Genomic DNA, 19,464 nt, shown 5'->3' on the forward strand with positions numbered 1-19,464 from the left:
GAATGAAAAAGTCAAGCTTGGGAAAGCCGGAGGGGATAACCCGTTAAATTGTTTTCAGTACCCTGTAGAAGATTGGTTCAACTGTCGTAGGATATTCCTGGTCAATACCCAAAAAAATAAAAAAATATACTCCCATCCAAACCAAAGGTTACATTTGACTTTTTGGTACTATTCATAATTGTAGAGAATCTTTGGTATTACTAGTAATGTACAAGAGAAAACATAGTAATGCGAGATTTTGTTTGATTTATCGTCATGAATGCTATAAGAATATCAAATTTTTATAATTTTTAATAATGTATAACTAAAGATATTCACGTTGTAAAACGCGCCTCGGCAAGCGTAATAAAGTCAAATGTAACCTTTGGTTTGGATGGGAGGGAGTAGTTATTATACTATTACTATCAGTAATTTAATACAATAACTTTAACAGTAGCAACTTGAATATACTTCTATATAAAGTGCAAAAGCATTATCTTGTCACCTAAAATTGTAGGAATTATTTTATTACAAACATAGATGCGAATGCTAGGAATAGCTTTTAGTACCTTCTGTCTGTCTTTTATTTACTTAAAGCAAGCTCGTCATAATATTTTATTTTATTTAAAAAAAAAAATTAACCCGTTAATAGTCATGAAAATGTTTGTGAGGAATCTAAAATGCTATTTTCAAAAGTAATGTTAAAAATTACTCCGTATTAGTTACTCCGTATTACTCATCACGCATTCAGAACCGACTGTGTTAGTTTCTAGCATTAAGTCAACACATCTTTGATATTGGCTATATTAACTTTATTTTATTTTATTTAGAAAGGAAATATCGACCGAAAGTTTCAACTACATGAGGAGCTAACATAGTTTTACAATGATATCGTGGTCAACTTAATAGTCATTCAGATCAAGCAATTACTTTTTTTTTCTTTTTTTACCGCAGTAGTACTAGTTTTAGTTATATGTTTTCCAACTGGTACTTCTGTGTTTGAGTTATAATGCTACAGACTAATGTAGGTGGGTAGTTATATGTTTTTATGTTGAATAACGACGATCAAGCAATTATTAATAAGGTGTAAAATCCAAACTTAAAATTAACACAAATTCTCATTTGTAACGGGATATCTGTCGCAAACTTGTGACGGGTGAAATACTACTCGTGTGGGGTAGATATGACAAAACCAAAGTACCTAAAATGTAGTAATCTATTTTGTCTTATCTACCCACATATGTAGTATTTGATCCTCGCAAACTTGAGGAAGACTTGCTGTAAAATTGAATTACTTTGATTACTTTTATCCAATTTTTGATCCAATACTAATATCCTGTTAAGATAAGTTATGGAAATTCCTATGGAATTTCCGATTTGGAAAGTATTTCCTATTTCCGTTTTATATTAGTTATTATATCTTTGTCTTGGGCAATAAGTTGTTTCCGATTGTATTATAAATACCGGCTTTGTGTGCCTTGAATAACATAAGTTTGATTTTACCTAAATACGTGTATTTTAGCATGGTATCAGGAAACCATGTCTTTTTTTTTGATAAAAAGGAATATAGTTGTACAATGTTTTTCTTTTTTACAACAAAAAATAAAGTAATTCATTTATACAACAAAAATATAGTATAATGTATTGTAAGAATGTAAGTTATAAGAGTACAATAGTACATTTTGAGTGAATAGTTGTTAAGCTGTGACTTGTGAGCAATTACCTCATTGCAGTTATACAACGTCATACACACGTAATAGTTGTACAAGTACAGCTCCGAAGAAGACGCCAGGAGCAAAGGCAAAGGCAAGGACGTAGGCAGAATATGTGCCTCAAATGTAAGAAATGGGTAACGTGTAGTTTTAATTGCTCTTTCAATAACAACGATGAGGGACCCATCAAATTAATCACTCTCAGTCAGCAGAATCTTCTTCAGTTGTGTTGTGACTTGTGAGGGTAAATGTGTCACATAAATTCGGATTATCCGTCTCATTTACGTCGACTATTTAATTTAATGTTCCATTATTATAAGCAAAGACAAATAAATGATTGAGACAAAAGAAATAAATATTAAACATTAAAAAATGGAATAACTCTCATAATATAATGGATTAGAAGATAAATACTTTTTCCATTTCATTTTATTTGTCGATTTAAGCCTTTTATTTTTTACATTTTCAAACAATTATTGGAAAAAAAAATTATAGAAGACATAGTATCAGGTCATTAATATTCGGTAACTTCTCAAAATTGCTTTTACAAGGCGTAAACCCGAAATCTTTGGGTTTTATACTTTTACCCAAGTTTTAATAACTAAAGTCCATCTTTGGCTCCCTCGAAACAAGTTTCTAGCTATTTGATTGATGTAAAAAGTAATTATTAGAACTTTAGAAGTACTCAAGTACTATTTCCAAAGAATACTTATTTTACCTAATTAATAATATAATTTTTTCAACAATTTTTTAATTCATGTGAAAATTTATAAAAAACAATAAACTAAAAATAACTGAGAAAGTATAAATAAATACAGAATAAAGTTGAGACTTGAGACATAAAAATGAGAGGGTGATTCGATTCGAATAATGGCCAAACCTAAAATCCCTATAAACTCGACCCGTGTAAGTCCATATTTTATATAGGGTTTTGATATATACAACCCATTGGGTTGTATTTAAGGAACTAAATATGGAAAGAATTTGTAAATATATGCATTAATTATATTGGATTGTGCATAATTTGGTCTTGAATTCCTAACTTAATACCAAAATATAGAAGATATTAAATGATTAAATACAACCCAATGGGTTGTATATATCAAAACCCTTTTATATATCCGATTTATAGTTATCCGAACCTGAAATAACCAAACCCAAAACCCGCTCTCTTAACCTTCTTTTGACAGGTCTAAGTGGGGCCCATGGCAGCCAGCTAGTGTGTTGTGTTTGAGAGTTGAGACAATGAAAATGACAGAAGAAGAAAGAAAAAAAAAAGAAAAAAGTCCGACAAAGTAATAAAGAGTAGAGTTAATAAAAACATTATGCGTTTGGTTATCAGAAATTGACGTGACTGCAATCCCAAAGCTAAAGAGGGTCCGTCCTTCCTTCTTATTAATCCCACTGTTTCTGTCAGTTGTTCTGTGTCGCCTGCTCTTCCGCCACTGGATATGCTTCCTATTGTCGCCACTCTCATACCTCTTACTTACAAATTCTCGTTTCATAGATCACTTTTCGTCTTAAGCTTCAGACGCGCATATGTGATTATTTTATAGTTAAATGTAACCATAATGGTACAGCCAGTGTTAACATCTTATGGTAACTTGTTTTTCAGTAGTGGTCACATTTAGCTGTAAAATAGTTACACAATCTCGTCTTATTGCTTTAGAGACCAGAATGACCTGTTTGAAGCAAGATGAACTGATCGTATATGTTGAGATTATTAGGTAACGTAAAAATTTTTCCTACTATTTCTAGATTTGTTGAAATGGTCAATCGAATTGAAAATGGATGTGTTTTGAATCGGATTTAGTTGTTTAGCAAAGCGTAGGCTGGATAAAAGTAGCTTTATATGAAACTACCTCCATATGTATTTGAACAACTAAACCCTTTTGATATTGTGTATTAATTGATCTTGAAATTGCCTTGTTATACCTTCTGGCTCGAGAGGCTGTTCATTTCATAAGCCCCTGTAAAACGAGCCAGTAGTGTAGTACGGAGTAACATATTTCATACTTATATGGTAAATCATAAACTTATAAACTTCTAATAATAAACATAATAAACAACAAGAAATTAACATTTGTGAAGAAGAGTTGGAAAATAGGATTCCTTAATTTGAAAAAAAAAAAAAAAAAAAAAGCACTAAAATCAAGTAAGATGGTGCAAAAATTACATAGAAGAGATGATAACGTAGGAGACAATCCGGAAGATAGGGAAACCCCACGAGTGGTATTGATAGTCGTGATTAATTCAAGTTTAGAGATGTTTGCGTCTTCTTCATCTTACCTAAAAATTGTACTACTAATTCATTTATTTATTAATTTAATTAATTAATTAAGTTTAAGTAATGTTGACTTTCATGCTTAAATATGAGCAAAACAAGGGTACCACATCTAGTGCCTTAGGACCCGCTTTAGTATTTCGCACTCCCTCATAATCCCAATGCATAAGTTGGAGTAGTATATACCAACTCTCGTTATGATCAATTATTATTCTTTGGTTTTGGTTTAAAGATCAAGAAATTAAAAGAAAAGAAAGTCAATTACTAATTGATAAGTGAATCAAATTGTATGTGAATGATTAAATTGCTCATTAAGTTCATTCTTAAAATAGAAATGATAACAATTGACTAAGACATCCCCAAATGATATAGGACGACAAATGACCGGAACAGACGAAGTAGTACATTTAAAACAATATTGATTGCACAAATTGAAAACAATATTCATACTAGACCTTGCCAATTTGGATGGGTTGGACCGACGGCTCGGCCTAGCCCGACTTATGGTCACGTTTTTCCTAGCCCGCTCTCCATTTTTCCTCCCTTGATTTATGACCCGTGTTTGGACCTGGTAAATGAGTCGAGTTCGGGTCGAGCCGAGACTGTTTGGGTTTGCAGAAATTCGTGTCGGGTTGGGTCATTTCGGGTTCGAGTTAATTTCAGTTTGTTAATTTAAAAACAATACTGATAGTTCTAGACTCGGCCCGACCCAATTTATGCGTCGCGTTTTTCCCAACCCGTTCACGACCAGGTCTGAGACAACCTGGCTCGGTCCGCCTTCCCTAAGGATCGTTTCCAAATCAGGCCTAGTTGATACATAATACAACAATCTCACACAAACTAATAATGCTTAAAACATTTTATTTATCGCTATTATAAAGTCGTTGCATGATACAACGGTTTTACCCGAGATAAACTAATTGACCGTTGGAAAATCGAAATAATACATAGGATGCTTACTAGAGTCTAGCTAGTGCCCACCGATCGATCTCAGCTTAGATGAGGTAAAAGTGTAAACGGTAAACCCAATCTACGTTGACTAATTAATACGAAGTATACTTGATGGGTGAATGTCTCATCATTTTTATGCAACTTTTTTAATCCCTAAAAATTAGAGTACAACTCATCAATTCACGTGTAATAACTTGTTTCGTTTTCAAAATATATAGGAAAACTAACATGACAAATGAACACAAGTCAAAGACAATATCGTTGCTTTAACTTGAAAAAAATTGTATAGATCCAAAATCATCAATTTGTTGCATTATCAACCTTTGACTTGGGATCGGCAACAAAAGACCAAATAATACATTTTTTTGTGTTTTTTGTTTACTTTGACCTTCAATTCAGCCAGTCTCATTTCAAACGGTTATTTTCCAACTTAAATTAAGTGAAAAAATATGAATATTTTCTGATAAAAAGATACCGTTGTTTATTACTATTAGAAAGTAACTTTTGTATCATTAAATGGTCATTTTTATATGAAATGAAATTAATTTTTCTCGTACTAAGTTAAGACCGTTTAAAATGAGAATTTATGTCAATTCTTATGGAAGATTTCTGGCGTGAGCGAGGTGCCCATTCAAATCTCCCAACACATATTCCTTGACCTACCATATATTATACGCACATAAACTAACTTATGTGCCATATGAACGCAAACTCTTGACTTTGAAACAATATCGTATAATGTTCTACTGTTCTAGTTGGTGTCGCTTTCGTATTGCGATGACCTGCCATCAAACTTGTAAAGCTTTGCGTTGCCTTGTTTGGATGAAGGGATTTGGATAGAAAGGGAGTGATGTCGATTTCTTATGATTAAATAGTAAGTATAGTAGTATACATATCAATGTATTAGTAGTCGTTAAGAATTTACAAATTTTAGAATTAAAAAAAAAAAAAAAAAAAAAAAAAAAATTGGTGTTGATAATCTGGTTTAGTCCAGATTAGAGCCGAGTAAGGACCACTCACGTGGTAAAGCTCTCCCTTATGAGTGTTAACACTGCTGCATTTTCAGGGCTCGAACTCTAGTCTAGGGATGCCCATGGATCGGGTTCGGGTCGGGTGAAGCCTCATCCGTCATCCATCCGTCACATTAAAATCTCATCCAACCATCTGTCATCCATGAAAATTATCATCCATCATCCATCCATCTGTCATCCATGAAAATTATCATCCATCATAGACTTTTTATTCTTTACAAAAATTAAGTTATACTCCCTCCCAGTCACTATAATGTTCCCTCTTTCCCAAAACGGATTATTCAAGTAATGTTCCCCTTTCTATTTTTAGAAACTTTTACTCTTATTTTATTCATTTCTCTCTCCTATCACCAAACCCCACACAACTCTTTTACTCCTATTTTATTACTTTTCTTTATGTTTTGGCCCCACAATTCTTTATTTAACTACTAATAATTCATCCCTCTCTCCTACCACTAACCCCACACAACTCTTTTACTAATATTTTAATACTTTTCCTTAAGTATCGTGCCCATATCAAAGGGGAACATTATAACGACTGGGAGGGAGTATAATTATTTTAATGTAACTTTTTAGTGTGAATTTTCACAAAATATATATTTTGAGAGTAGAAAAATTAGAGAAATTGAATACGGAGTATTTTATATCTTAAAAATGTAATACATATATTTTTTTCAAAAATAAAAAAATAATAAAATCGGGTGGTGGATGGATGATGGGTGAAATTTCTTCACCCAACCCATCCGTCATCCGTCATCCGTCATCCGTTTCATCAATCGTCCATCCGTCATCCAATTAGGTCGGGTTTTCATCCGTCTTTTAGGATTGGGTGGATCGGATTTTAATCGGATGCGGGTGAAATTGACATCCCTACTCTAGTCCTTAACTAAGGTAGAACAAAGCGATAGGAACATAACGCGTCTTAGAAAACATATGTATGTAGAGCTTTAGGCTTTACTGCACATGGAATTGAAATCTTGGCATATTGTCAACAATAATAAAAAGAGTGGATTCATAATTTTGTTGACAATAATATTCAACATCCTTAAAAGTGAGATTATCTTATCATCATTACAAGACAAATTAATTGTACAAATTCATAAAGTTACCAAGGTTTTGTTGTACCTTGGTGAAACATCTAAAGAGCACATTGCTCTGTCTCTCTGACCTTACCATGCCAAACATGCTGTTTTAACTTCTTGTAAAACTCTTCATATGACCCAAGTGCAGAAAGACTAAGACTACGGCCGAATTCTTCCGAATCCATGACATTATTGCACGGACCGATTGTCAATCCTAACTTGGTTCCGTGGTGATCTTCATGACCGGTAAAACCAACTTCAGACGAACTGTCGGATAAAACTCCCATCTTTTCAATGTTGGTTTCGGACAAAGTGCTCCTTGTCGAATCACCTGAGGTCTCGGACATTTGCTTCTCGGTTAGGATAGGTTTTCCGAAAAGCATGAAGGGTACTTTTGTACTCGTACTATTTTTAGTAACATTCTCTTCTGATGTTGCCATTGTAAGGAATGAGGGCTGGTTTTCTCGGATCTGGTGCGACTTTTCTAAGAAATTTCCTGCGGAAAATTGATTGGGATTGGGATTGGAATTGGAATTGGAATTGGAATTGACTTTGTTTAAGTGGAGATCTAACATAAAGTTTCCAAATTGAGAATGCCTGGCTCCCTGTATGATACTTGCAGGAACGGTGTTTGGTAAACCAAACACGGTTCTGCAAGGGCCGAGGGTGCTATTTGGAAACGACGGTATAGGAAATTGGTCTGTGAATGGGAAATCCGGGGCTTGCGGAAGCCTGAGTTTTTTCCTTGGTGGCGAAATTGGGGACATATACATTGGTTGCATGTTCGCCACCAATTCAACCAACCACGGATTTACTCGCTTTACGTTTTGCAGCAACTCTGGCTCGTCCCACGCAACCTGAAACGTGATTATTAGCGAAAAAGTTAGCACATTGTTTTAAAAAACGGCTCCTGTCATTAAAAACGGATCTGATCTGTTATATATGATGAGACGGTCTTATACAGTTTTTTTGTGTATAATTAGAAGTTTAAAACATACGAAAGGAAGTTAAAAGTACCTGAAGAAGCCTCCAAGGGGAGCTCGGCCAACGAACAGGATCAGTAACCTGAACAGAGGATACAGTCCCCATAAACCAACTAATACGGGACGAATCCTCAGTCTCGAAAGGCATCTTGAATCTCATTCCAGCACACCATTGAACCTGCATCGCAGCCTTAACTACCGAGGCCTTGATAAAGAACTCAGGTGTACTTGATCTCGGATAATACACAACCTCAAACGGTTTCCCTTTAGCGGCCAAATTAAACGCCTCAAGCACGGTTTCTCCCTTAATTCTCGCTACTTTCGATCCCAACCCGTTAAAATTCCTAACCATCTTATTAGCCTCATCATTTCTAAAAAACCCGCCATAAGACGAGACACCACAACTCGCATTATTCCAACCAGAAAGACAATCACTCCCACCACCAATCCCACCTTTAGGACGACGAATCCCGACATACAACTCCCCATTTTCCCCCCTAAGAAAAACAATTGAATCCCCAGCAACCAGTTTTTTCTGATTAACAAAATTACTCCAACCAGTAGTTAACAGATGTCGTCTCGGCGTCCCTCTATAAATATGCCTAAATTTCCATGTAACACCATGAACATCCTTAGCATATATTGTCTGTACTGGTGGATTAGCAGTATAATCTAATCTAGGAAAAATAGTTTCAGCACAATACCGCGGTACCGAAAATCCACCTCCATTATTTGCATCAGATTGAGTTAATGTCTTTGCAAATGATGCAGGTTTATTATTATCACAATTTTCAGTAATCTGATCATTTCCAATATTACCCTCAGTAAAACCATCATCAGAAAATTCAGCATCATTTCCTCTAAAGGGTATTAATGTAATCTTGGCAAAAACATCATCAGTTTTCTGATCAGCTAAAAACTTAATATTATTAACTCTACATGGGATAAGGGCAGGTAAATTGGGGTAATTTTTTAGATCAGTAATATTTACTTGACCATGTTCTAAATGACCTTGTGGAAAGTATAAAACTTTGGAATTTACTGCAGGCATTTGAACCATACCTCCTGCACAAGCATGCCATAGTTGAGGATCCAAATTACTTTCCACTTCTTTAATTGGGTTCATCACATTAATCATTATATTACCCTGCAAATAATAATCAAATCCAAAAAGGGTTAGTATTTTACTTATTTACTTAATCATTACATTCGTCTGTTTCATTTGACTGTATACGTTTTTTAAAACATGTAACATGATTTTGTAAAACATATACAATCATATATAATCAAATCAAAAAAGGGTTATCATTACATTCATCTGTTTCATTTGACTGTATACGTTTTTTTAAAACATGCTTAGACCGGATTTTGTAAAAACGTATACAGTCAAATCGACCATAATAATAATAATGATAAGCAAATGATCAAATTAAAAAAGGGTTATCATTACATTCATCTGTTTCATTTAATTGTATACTCGTACATTTTTTAAAACATGTGACAGGATTTTGTAAAACGTATACAATCAAATTGAATCGTAACAATAATAACAATAATATCATGCATACCTTTTGATGTGCTAAGCTAGTAGATATTATTACAACAAATATATTTGTGTAGTAAGATAAAGTGAAAAGAGAGAAAAAAGTGGGTGGAAGAGTGAAGAGTGTGAATATGGTTATATAGATGTAAGGATTAAGAAAAGTCAATTAAAATTAAAAAATTTTAAAAAAAAATATTTTTGTTTGTTTGTAAATTTGGAAGAACAGAAGATTAAATGAAATAAAAATAATAATAAAAAGGGTGGACTGTAGTCTGTAGCAGCGCTCTGAACGGACATAGATCTGACTGAGACTTGTATGTTCTTCAATGTCTTTACGTAAAAGTCGTAACATTTGTCCGCTTCACTCTCTCTTGTATGTTTGTCTTGTCACGCTCCTAAACCTTTTTCCTTCTCTTTTTTGTTTTTTATTCTCGATTTCCGTGAATTCTTTACATTATTTATCTACGAGTAGTGGTGGCAATGGGTCAGTCGGGTCGGGTTTGGGTCGTGTCAAGTTGGGTCGGGTCATAACGGGTTCGGTCATATCGAGTCAACATATCCTTTCGGGTTGAATCGGGTTCGGGTTCGGGTCGTTATCGAGTCGGATCATTTCGGGTCAAGTGATGTATCGAGTCGGGTCGGGTCACTATCGGGTCTAGCGATTTCATTGCACTACATCAATTTTTGACCATTAAAAAGAGTTTTCCACCACTATTTTTAATTACTTCGTTATTAAGTCAAAGGTATCAAACTAGACACTAAATCGCTTTCAGTTTGATCATTATTAAGCTTTATAATTGTCAAGTCATCAATTTAATCGGGTCAATATCGGGTCGGGTCTGGTTCGGGCTTGGGTCGGTGATTGTCAGTTTCGGGTCGCAAAATTCTAAGGTTCTACCGGGTTCGAGTCGGTCAGACTTGCCAGCTCTATTTACGAGTAAACCTATTTGTCAAAACCCGACTCGGCCTGACCCGAATATAACCCCTTTTTTTCAACCCAAACTCGTTTTGAGCCGTAAACAGTGGGTCAAGCCCGTTAAGACAACTGACAAGACAACATATATTCCTTTAAATAAAAACAATGTCAAATAGGTATATTCAATTTCAAAATTCTGAGAAAAAATAAGTTTATATGTCACGTCATCACCTCGAACTACAGGCTAGTCACGTAACTTTGCCACCTCACCACCTCGAACCACATGCCATCTAATGATCTCGAACTGTGTGCCACATCATCACTGCCACCACATCGAAAGAGATCCTACCTGATCATTGTGAACCGTGTACCGTCTCATTCGAGCCTCACTTTTCTACATTGAAAGTTAGTGAAGATAATGATGTCATTGATGTGGTGGTGAGAGAGAGTGTATGACTGGTGACAGATGAGCAGGAGGAGCCAAAACCTATATATGATAAAAATTATGTAATAAAAAAAGGTTTTTAAAAATATCAGAAATACTTGTTGATCGACCCGTGCTTTTACCCGAAAATCGTATACACTCGACCCCAATTTTACCTGAACCTGAAGTTATCCAATTTATAACCAGCTTGTCCGACCCGTTTGACATGTATTTTACAATATGTTAGATTGTCAGTCAATTCTTTACGATGTCGTTTATAGTACTATGTTTTTTCTTACCAATGCAGACCTTCAACGTAATATTATGTTTTGCCCCAAACTCAATCCAATTCTTACTAACAGTAAAATATTACATCGTATTATTTTATCTTTAACACTCAGCTTAGACACTTTTATTTCTTCTAGCTATATCATGCATCCCTCATACTCATCCAAATTCTAAATAATAATATATGAGACTCGTTTAAGCTTTAACCTACTTTTTACACATACAGAACACTATTCATGAATCATAGTTGGGTCTTAAATGCTTAAGAAAAAAGTCTCCACTTTATCCCAAGTCTTAGCTTGAAACTTGTAAAATACTTCCTCTTATCCAAATCAAAGGTAACAGTTGATTTATCACACTTGTCGAGTCATGTTTTGTAACGTGAATATCTTTAGTTACACATTGTTAAAATTATAAAAATTTGATATTTTTATAGCATTCATGACGATAAATCAAACAAGATCTCACATGACTATATTTTATCTTATAGATTAAGAATAATATAAAAGATTCAACGATCATAATAGTGCCAAAAAGGAAGTGTTACCTTTGGTTTGGATGGGATGGAGTACGAGAAAAGATTCAGCTCTCAAACTAGGGATAATTTCAGCCTAATACCCCATGGTAACTGAAAATGTTCTTCATGTGGAGTACCTCGTTGAAAAAGGTCCATTGATAAGCCTAAATGACTAGCGTTTAAAATGATTGAAAGTACTACTCCTCATATCAATAAATTACACTTTCTTTTTTGGAAATCCATGATAAAAACTTTACAATTATGCGTGCTTGTTGAGAATTGTAATATTCCACTGAACCGAAGACGTTATTCGGGTGGCGTACCCGCTTGAAGAGGTCCATTGATAAGTTTAAAATCCAACTAGTGCTTAAAGGAATTGAAAGTACTACTCATATCCACAAAATGCACTTTCTTTTCTGGTTATCCATGCAAAAGAACTTCATAGTCAAGCGTGTTTGGCTAGGAGTAGTCTTAAGATGGGTGACCTCCTGGGAAGGTTTCCGGAATGCGTATGAGTGAGGACAAAATGTGCCGGAAATAACCCGTGTTGATTTATGGGCCATGTACACAGCCTGGTGAGTGACCGCTTCCGACCCTAAATTTGGGCCGAAGTGTTACAAGAATAATATCAGGATGAGTGACTTCTTAGGAAAATTTATGGACTCGCATGACTAAAGCCAAAATGAGCTGTAAAGAACTCATGTTGATTATGTCTGAAGTACACAACCTAACAAGCTACCAATATAAGGTAGACACTAAGGGTCATGTGTAACACCCGGATATTTTGGGACCCGCAAATGAATCTTGGGATGTGTGATAAGATATTACGCTAGATGAGAGACCACTCGGGAGTGAAGTATAATTATAAAGGGGGCCGAGTATAACCTATACTAGACTTAGTGGAGTTGTTATAATATCCGCCTATAGAAGGGTCGTCTTAAGACTGTCATAACTTGAGATCTATACATGGTATTAATGTGATTCCAATTGTAGGTGATAGCTTGTTCTCTTACGATTCCAACGGTAGTTCACACGCCCAAAATGACCAAGAAACGAGTGAGATATGACTATTTTACGAAACCTGGTCATTGCTGAGAACTGCGTTGCACTCGACCGAGTGAGTGACACTCGAACGAGTGGACTCGGCACTCGATCGAGTGGTGCTGAATCAGAACACGGGATAAGAATATCTTATCCCATTATCCTCATTCATTCTATCTTCTTCCTTCTCACTCGAAATCCTCTCCCTTCTCTCTAAAACCCCATAAACACCTTCTTCCATGGATCCAAGCTTGCTTTAGGGGAATCTCTCATCTTATTCTTCAACATCTACACTTTGTAAGTTGAATCCCACTCCACTTTGTTTAAGCTTTAACCCTAATTTTGAGGGTTTCCACTTGGGTTAATTAGTTAGTAATTAATATGAATAATAAGGGTAATTAGTGGGTAATAATAAGGGGTTTCATATTATGATATAGTGTAGGATGATTTGTAAAAGTTATTATGTGGTATTGTAGGATGAGACGGTCTTATGAGATGGATCTTGCTTATTAATTGGATTGCTTTGAAGAATGCTAAAAGGTAGGTTTATCCTACTCGGTTTCAATATTTTGTGTGCATATTTGTGTGCCTTGCATCATCATTTTTATGTTTGAGTCGATTGGGATAACATGTTGGTATTTGAGGAAGTTTTATCCATGATATGTTGGGATTGAATTCATGATGAGTCATGTAATTGGTGTTGTGTTGCATTTCCCATGTATGGTCATTGTTGTGTTGTGTTGGAGATCATTGGTGTTGTTACTTGGTTATTGAGGAGACATAAGACGGTTGGGAGACCGTCTTACGCTTGAGTCGCCTCTTGGAGCTTCCCACTCCAAGAGTGATGTGCACATTAATGGCTTGAGTTACGGAGGGACTCGTGTGATTGAGACACGACGCCTGGCAGGGGATCCGGTTGGCTTCCGGACCCGGTACGTCTGAGCGTGTCCCGGTATTTATTTGTGATTAATGGTATGTCTGGGCGTGTCCCGGTACCAGTGTGGTTGTCGGTATGTCTGGGCGTGTCCCGGTACCGTGGTGGTTGTGGGTACGTCTGGGCGTGTCCCGGTACCGGAGTGGTTGTTGTTTGATAGCGTCTCATTCATGTTATAGTCATGTTGCATACTCACACACTTTGAGTTGAGTCACACTGTATTCTTTTATTGAAACTGACGTTTCTGTGTCTGTATAATTGTCACCTATTTCCGGGGTGGCTTGTATCGATCCATATGATATTTTCGATCATATGGGGAGCAGGTTGAGTACAGGTTGTTTTGATGTCACGCAGGAGACGGGACGAGCTTCAGACTTGGAGTCGAGTCGGCATGAGATAATATTCATTAGAAAGAGTATAATAGTCATGAGTTGTACTTTTATTCATTTATGGTTATGTAATCCACTAAATACTTTATTTATATATATTAATTGTTTCTTAATTGCAACTAAGATTTCACCGCTTCGGAAAACTGAGATGGTAACATCTCTCAATTACCTTGGTCGGGTAAGAAGGGGGTGTTACATAGTGAGACCTAAGAGAGAAGACCTCGAAACATTAGAAGGTCGTCCCGAAGTTTTGATTCAACATCATTGTGTGAGGGTTGAGTGAGCAATGACGGAAGACCTTAAAAATTTACGGGGCGCGGCGAAATTCTAATTAGGCATCCCGGTGTTTGAGATGTCATTTATCCATGGTTGTAGATACCAAGTGGATCAAAACGGGCCAAAAGCACCTAGAGGAATCTGAGAATGGCTTCATGAATGAGTTTCTTACCAAAAATAGTCGTTTACCTTCTTAATTAGCTCGGGAAAGTAGCAATCAATACTTGTGGAAGACATGATGTTCAGGAGATTTGGAGTTAAGGAGATATAGAGTCTTCTCGAAGAGACAAACTACCCAGCTCCGACATGAATAAGAGAAGGACGGCCTCTTGGGACGGACTGGCGGCTAGTTTGTCAATGCCACAAAGTTGATGTCTTACGATTTAAGGTTGCCGAGGGAGCGACATGAAAGGTGGGGGTGAGTGTAATGCTCCACACACTTCAACCCCGTAAATTTTGTATTTTCGTATTCTATTTTTGTATAAATAGGATTTAAAAAGAAAACACTCTGAGGTTTCTTCCTATATGTCGAATATTAGGTTGTGATTTTTAGTTTAGCTTTGTTTTATAGAGTCGCCAAAAACATATCGTTGTTTTGCATAGTCAATGTTTACTGCTACAAATCTTGTATTAGGGAGTGTCAAATAAGCCTTTTTAGGGCATGCTAGTAATGAAAACTGCTTTCGTACTCAATCGTTGTTAATTTCTTCGCTAACTTTCAATACGAGTATTAACTTTAATTTAATTTTATTGCCTTCGTGTGTTGACCGTAATAACCATAACTAGGATTTTGACGCACATCATCCTCAAACAAGAAAAGCGTGCTAGTAGAAGATCCCTCACTATAGCTAGCAAGAGACCCTTTGTTGGTAAGAGTACGCACCACGTTCTGACAAAAGTACCAGATCGTGCAACATACTCCGACACAAAAACCACCATTATTATCCCAATATATCCATAACTCGTTATCACGCTAGAATGATAGGAACATTGAAAAGGCCTAACATCACATAAGTGGAGCATAAACCAAAATCGATTACACTAGAAAGTTCAAAACCCTTCCTATTGACTAATGTATTCGAGTAATAGTTAGAGTTTCAAGAATAGCATATTGGAAACTCGAAATTGAACACATTTACGTCAAATAAGGCATAAAGTTAGTAAACTTCAAATTGGATGAGAATTCGAATCTACGAGACCTATAATTCGCGATATTTTCATCAGAATCACTAAACTAAAACATCTTCAATATTGACCTTTCACTCTAAGAACTCCACTTTTTATGCTACCCATACTTGCATTCATTTTTGTTCCAATCCCTATTACCAATTTACCATTATAGGATACTTCAAGAACTATTCTTTAAGCCTTGAGATTGGATCACAAGTTCACAACTTTCATCCTCTGATTCCTTTCCTTTCACATATATATGGTACTCCCTCCGTCCCGGTCAATTGTTGTCCTTTCATTTTGGCACAAAGATTAAGGAATGAGGAAAAGACCAATAACTAAATGACAAGTGGAACAAATTGAATGAGAATGATCAAATTACTCATCAAGTTCATTCTTAAAATAGAAAGGACAACAAATGACTGAGACACCCTAAAATAGAAAAGGACAACAAATGACCGGGATAGAGGGAGTATGATTTAGCAATGTAGAACATTCTTAATTAAACCCATAAAATCAATCAATGTATATATATGAATAATACACACACTCATTAATTCATAGTACTCTTAGAATATTAATGTTAGATATGAACGAATCAAAAGACAGGGCATCGGCCATGCAAAATTGATAATTGATCGAAAAGCTCGAGATTGGCTTGAACTCGAATTTTGTTTAACAAGTACAAATCGAGCAAGGTCAAACTCGTGTTCAGCTCAGCTCGCTGTCACCCGTGGCCGTACTCTTACATATGGTATGAATCTAGCAATATAGACCATTCTTAATTAAACCCATAAAATCAAATGAAATTAATGTATATGAATCATACATACATACGTACATTCATACTCTTGATCAATCTTAGATGTAAGATATGAATGAAAAGACAAAGCATTGGCCATGCAAAAATGATGTAACTGCAAAGCTGTCTGACTTTAATTAGAGTGACTTGTTGATGTACGAGTATGTTTTTCTGTAGCATCGAAGGTGGGTCTCATTAATAAAGCTCACATGCATGGATCATAATTAACACAAAAAACAGCTATCTCTTTTCTACGGGGATTTTAATCACCTACACTTAGACTATGTCTTTTTTCGTACATTTTTATTAAACTCACATTAATACACTGCCAAGCCTCCATATTATTGGAAATCTAAACTTGGGAGGGGTCAACCTATTAAATTGCCTTCAGTACATCGAAAGAGATTGTCCTAACTGTCGGTAAGGGATACTCATAGTCAACACCAAAAAAAAAAATATTATGAGAAATCTAGGATCTTCATTTAAAATTACACATATTCTTATTTAAAATCGTCTTAAGTTAAGATAATACTCACAAACGATTTAAATAAAACAAAAATAAAAGGAGTGATATTAGACGTCTTAAGGTAAGACTGTCTTAACTAAGACTGATTGTTAAAATTTATGTTTTTTCCGAATTTGTAATAAGTTTTACTAATACAAATATTTCTACAAATAATGATGGTGCATGTAAGAAAGATATTTGATTGAATATTTGTAATTATATCTGAAAACGAACTCCTTATAAAAAAAGATATAGATCGAGATAATACTTATTCATAACTATTTTCATCAATATATATAAATCTGTAGTGAGACTCAATGAGAGTATATACGTCTATGTATTATTGTTAAATCGTATATAATCACACTATAATATATACTCCCTTCATACTACACCAATAGTAACATGGACCCGTTTTTTGTGAGGAAAAAAGTGAATCCATGTTACCATTGGTGTGGTATAAAGGGAGTACATACTTTTCCTTTAAAAGATACGGAATAAATGCGAACTTTTTTTCTTTCTTTTGTAAAATTACTAACAAGGGCAAATTTAATGTTAAACGGCTTTCGATCAAGTCATGAGCAGTGGAGGATCATAGTTATGTCGGGAGGGGAGCAACCCTCGCTGGAATTCATATTTCAATGTACAATTATCATCCAGCCCCCTTAGCTCAACGTATGAGTCTTAGATATTCACACACAAAGTTAGTATTTTAAACTTTGGCTTGCTGCCTTATCATTTACTCCAAGATTCGCCACTGCTCAGCTCATGACTCATGAGTATCACATAGTATTATCACTCAGAGCTTTACCATACAACTAAACTAAAGTACCTTACAATCTTACATCTACTAATCTACAAGCCCGTTGGTTTTTCATATTCAGTGAAATTATCTTCCCTTTAGCTCAATAATTGAGTCTTAAATATCTACACACATAGTTAATAATTTAAACCTCCATCCCCAAGTATTATCACACATGGCTTTACCATACAACTAAACTTTAATTTAGGCCCTGCTCTGTTCGATTGAAAGAAGCTAAACTGAATGAAATTAAAGTAAGAGTAGATTTGTTTTTTTTTTTGTTTTTTTTTTAAAGAGAAGCGGAAGTAAGAGTAGATTTGTGAAAAGAAATAAAGTTGAACTGAATTAAATTGAATAGAGTTTTATTTACTACAAAAGCAAAAAAGGAAAAGGAAAAGGGAAGACACAATATTATTAATATCATCCTTAATGAAAGATAGTTAGTGGTAGCAAATCCCAAAACCTTCCAAACATCCTGAAACAGAGTGGTCTCTTCTATTCAGCGACAAAAGTGGGTCAATTTTCAAGTTTACCACATTTCATTAAATTCACTTTAATTGCATTACATGTTCACCACAAAACAGCTGTTGGTTTGCACATAATTATATTACTAATTTAATAATACAATAATCAAGTTTATAAAAACAATAAATTGCTAATTAATTAATTAAAACCAAATACACGAAACCTAAGCAACAAGTTTCGAGCTTTTTTTGTATCCCAATGTTAAAATTCAACACTTCCATGCTTACATCTTAAAGACTTACTCTGAATTCAAAGCAAAGTGTTTGAATCCCAATTCACTACTTAATTATCTTAATTAATGTGTTTACCAAGTTGTCACCTTCTTGGTCTTGATTCTTTACTAACACAAATAATAATAATAAAATAATAATAATAATAATAATAATAATAACGGTTTTTCTAACCTATGCCCACTATATAGGATAAGAAATCAAAAAAGGAAAGAATTAAATGCTATTTTTATGGGAAATTGCAATATCTCATCACTTTTACTTCTCTTTTACAAGAAATGCATTCAATTCTTTCCTTTTTGATTTCTTATCCTATGCCTACTATGGCTAGTGGGCATAGGTTAGAAAAACCTTAATAATAATAATAATAATAATAATAATAATAATAAGTTTAATTTTTCGCTAGGCGGTCAAAGATCATAACATCAGATCTTGGCCACAATGCAGATATCAACTAACTTAGTTAGTAAAATCATGAGTGATGATGTTCATGATATGGGTTTGAACCCCGTTAGCATCAAAATTGACCGTGTGGCTCCTTTACACCAAGAAAAAAGATCTTAACCACAGTAAAGTAAAACTTTCTCCGTTCGTCATTTTCCTACGTTTTATTTTTACGTGTGGAAATGAACAAGTCGAGGCCCGAAATGTTGGATCATTATTTATGGCGTAGCGATCAGTGCGACTTTTTTTCTGTTGAACTAAAACGAGAACATCTTATCTCCCGTCACCAAAACCCGAATGTGACCTTTGCACGCAAGTATTGAAGAAGGGGAACTCAATAGCCACATTTAGTAAGGAGTATTGTTATGTTTTGGTACCATCCCATCTCATAAAAGACTTGTTTTTCTTGGGAAGTTACCCTTTTGCAATCTGCTACCAAACACATTTTTACCATCAGTCCGTCTTGCTTAAGACCGCATTATTTCAGACCGCAATAAGACCTCTCACAAGTGAGAAGCACATGGGTGGTGGGACACCCCATGTGCTTTCCCACTCACACCCTAAATGGGTTTTCTGTGAGAGGAAATGGTATCCGTCTGATAATTTCAGGCGGATATGACGGTCTGAAATAAGAAT

At 35.1% G+C, this 19,464-nt stretch overlaps 1 protein-coding gene across 1 annotated transcript; it reads right to left on the minus strand.

The window, feature by feature from the left end:
- Nucleotides 1-6,964: 6,964 nt before the first annotated feature.
- On the minus strand, nucleotides 6,965-9,672 carry LOC141622450 (auxin response factor 16-like). Its single transcript, XM_074438489.1, has 3 exons — nucleotides 9,591-9,672; nucleotides 8,057-9,169; nucleotides 6,965-7,896 (listed from the first exon to the last, which is right to left on the minus strand). The coding sequence occupies exons 2-3, from the start codon at nucleotides 9,158-9,160 to the stop codon at nucleotides 7,096-7,098; spliced, it is 1,905 nt and encodes a 634-aa protein (XP_074294590.1). The 5' UTR covers nucleotides 9,161-9,169; nucleotides 9,591-9,672; the 3' UTR covers nucleotides 6,965-7,095.
- Between the last annotated feature and the right edge of the window lie 9,792 nt (nucleotides 9,673-19,464).

This window comes from Silene latifolia, chromosome X (genome assembly GCF_048544455.1).
Source record: "Silene latifolia isolate original U9 population chromosome X, ASM4854445v1, whole genome shotgun sequence".
In the NCBI taxonomy this organism is placed as follows: domain Eukaryota; kingdom Viridiplantae; phylum Streptophyta; class Magnoliopsida; order Caryophyllales; family Caryophyllaceae; genus Silene; species Silene latifolia.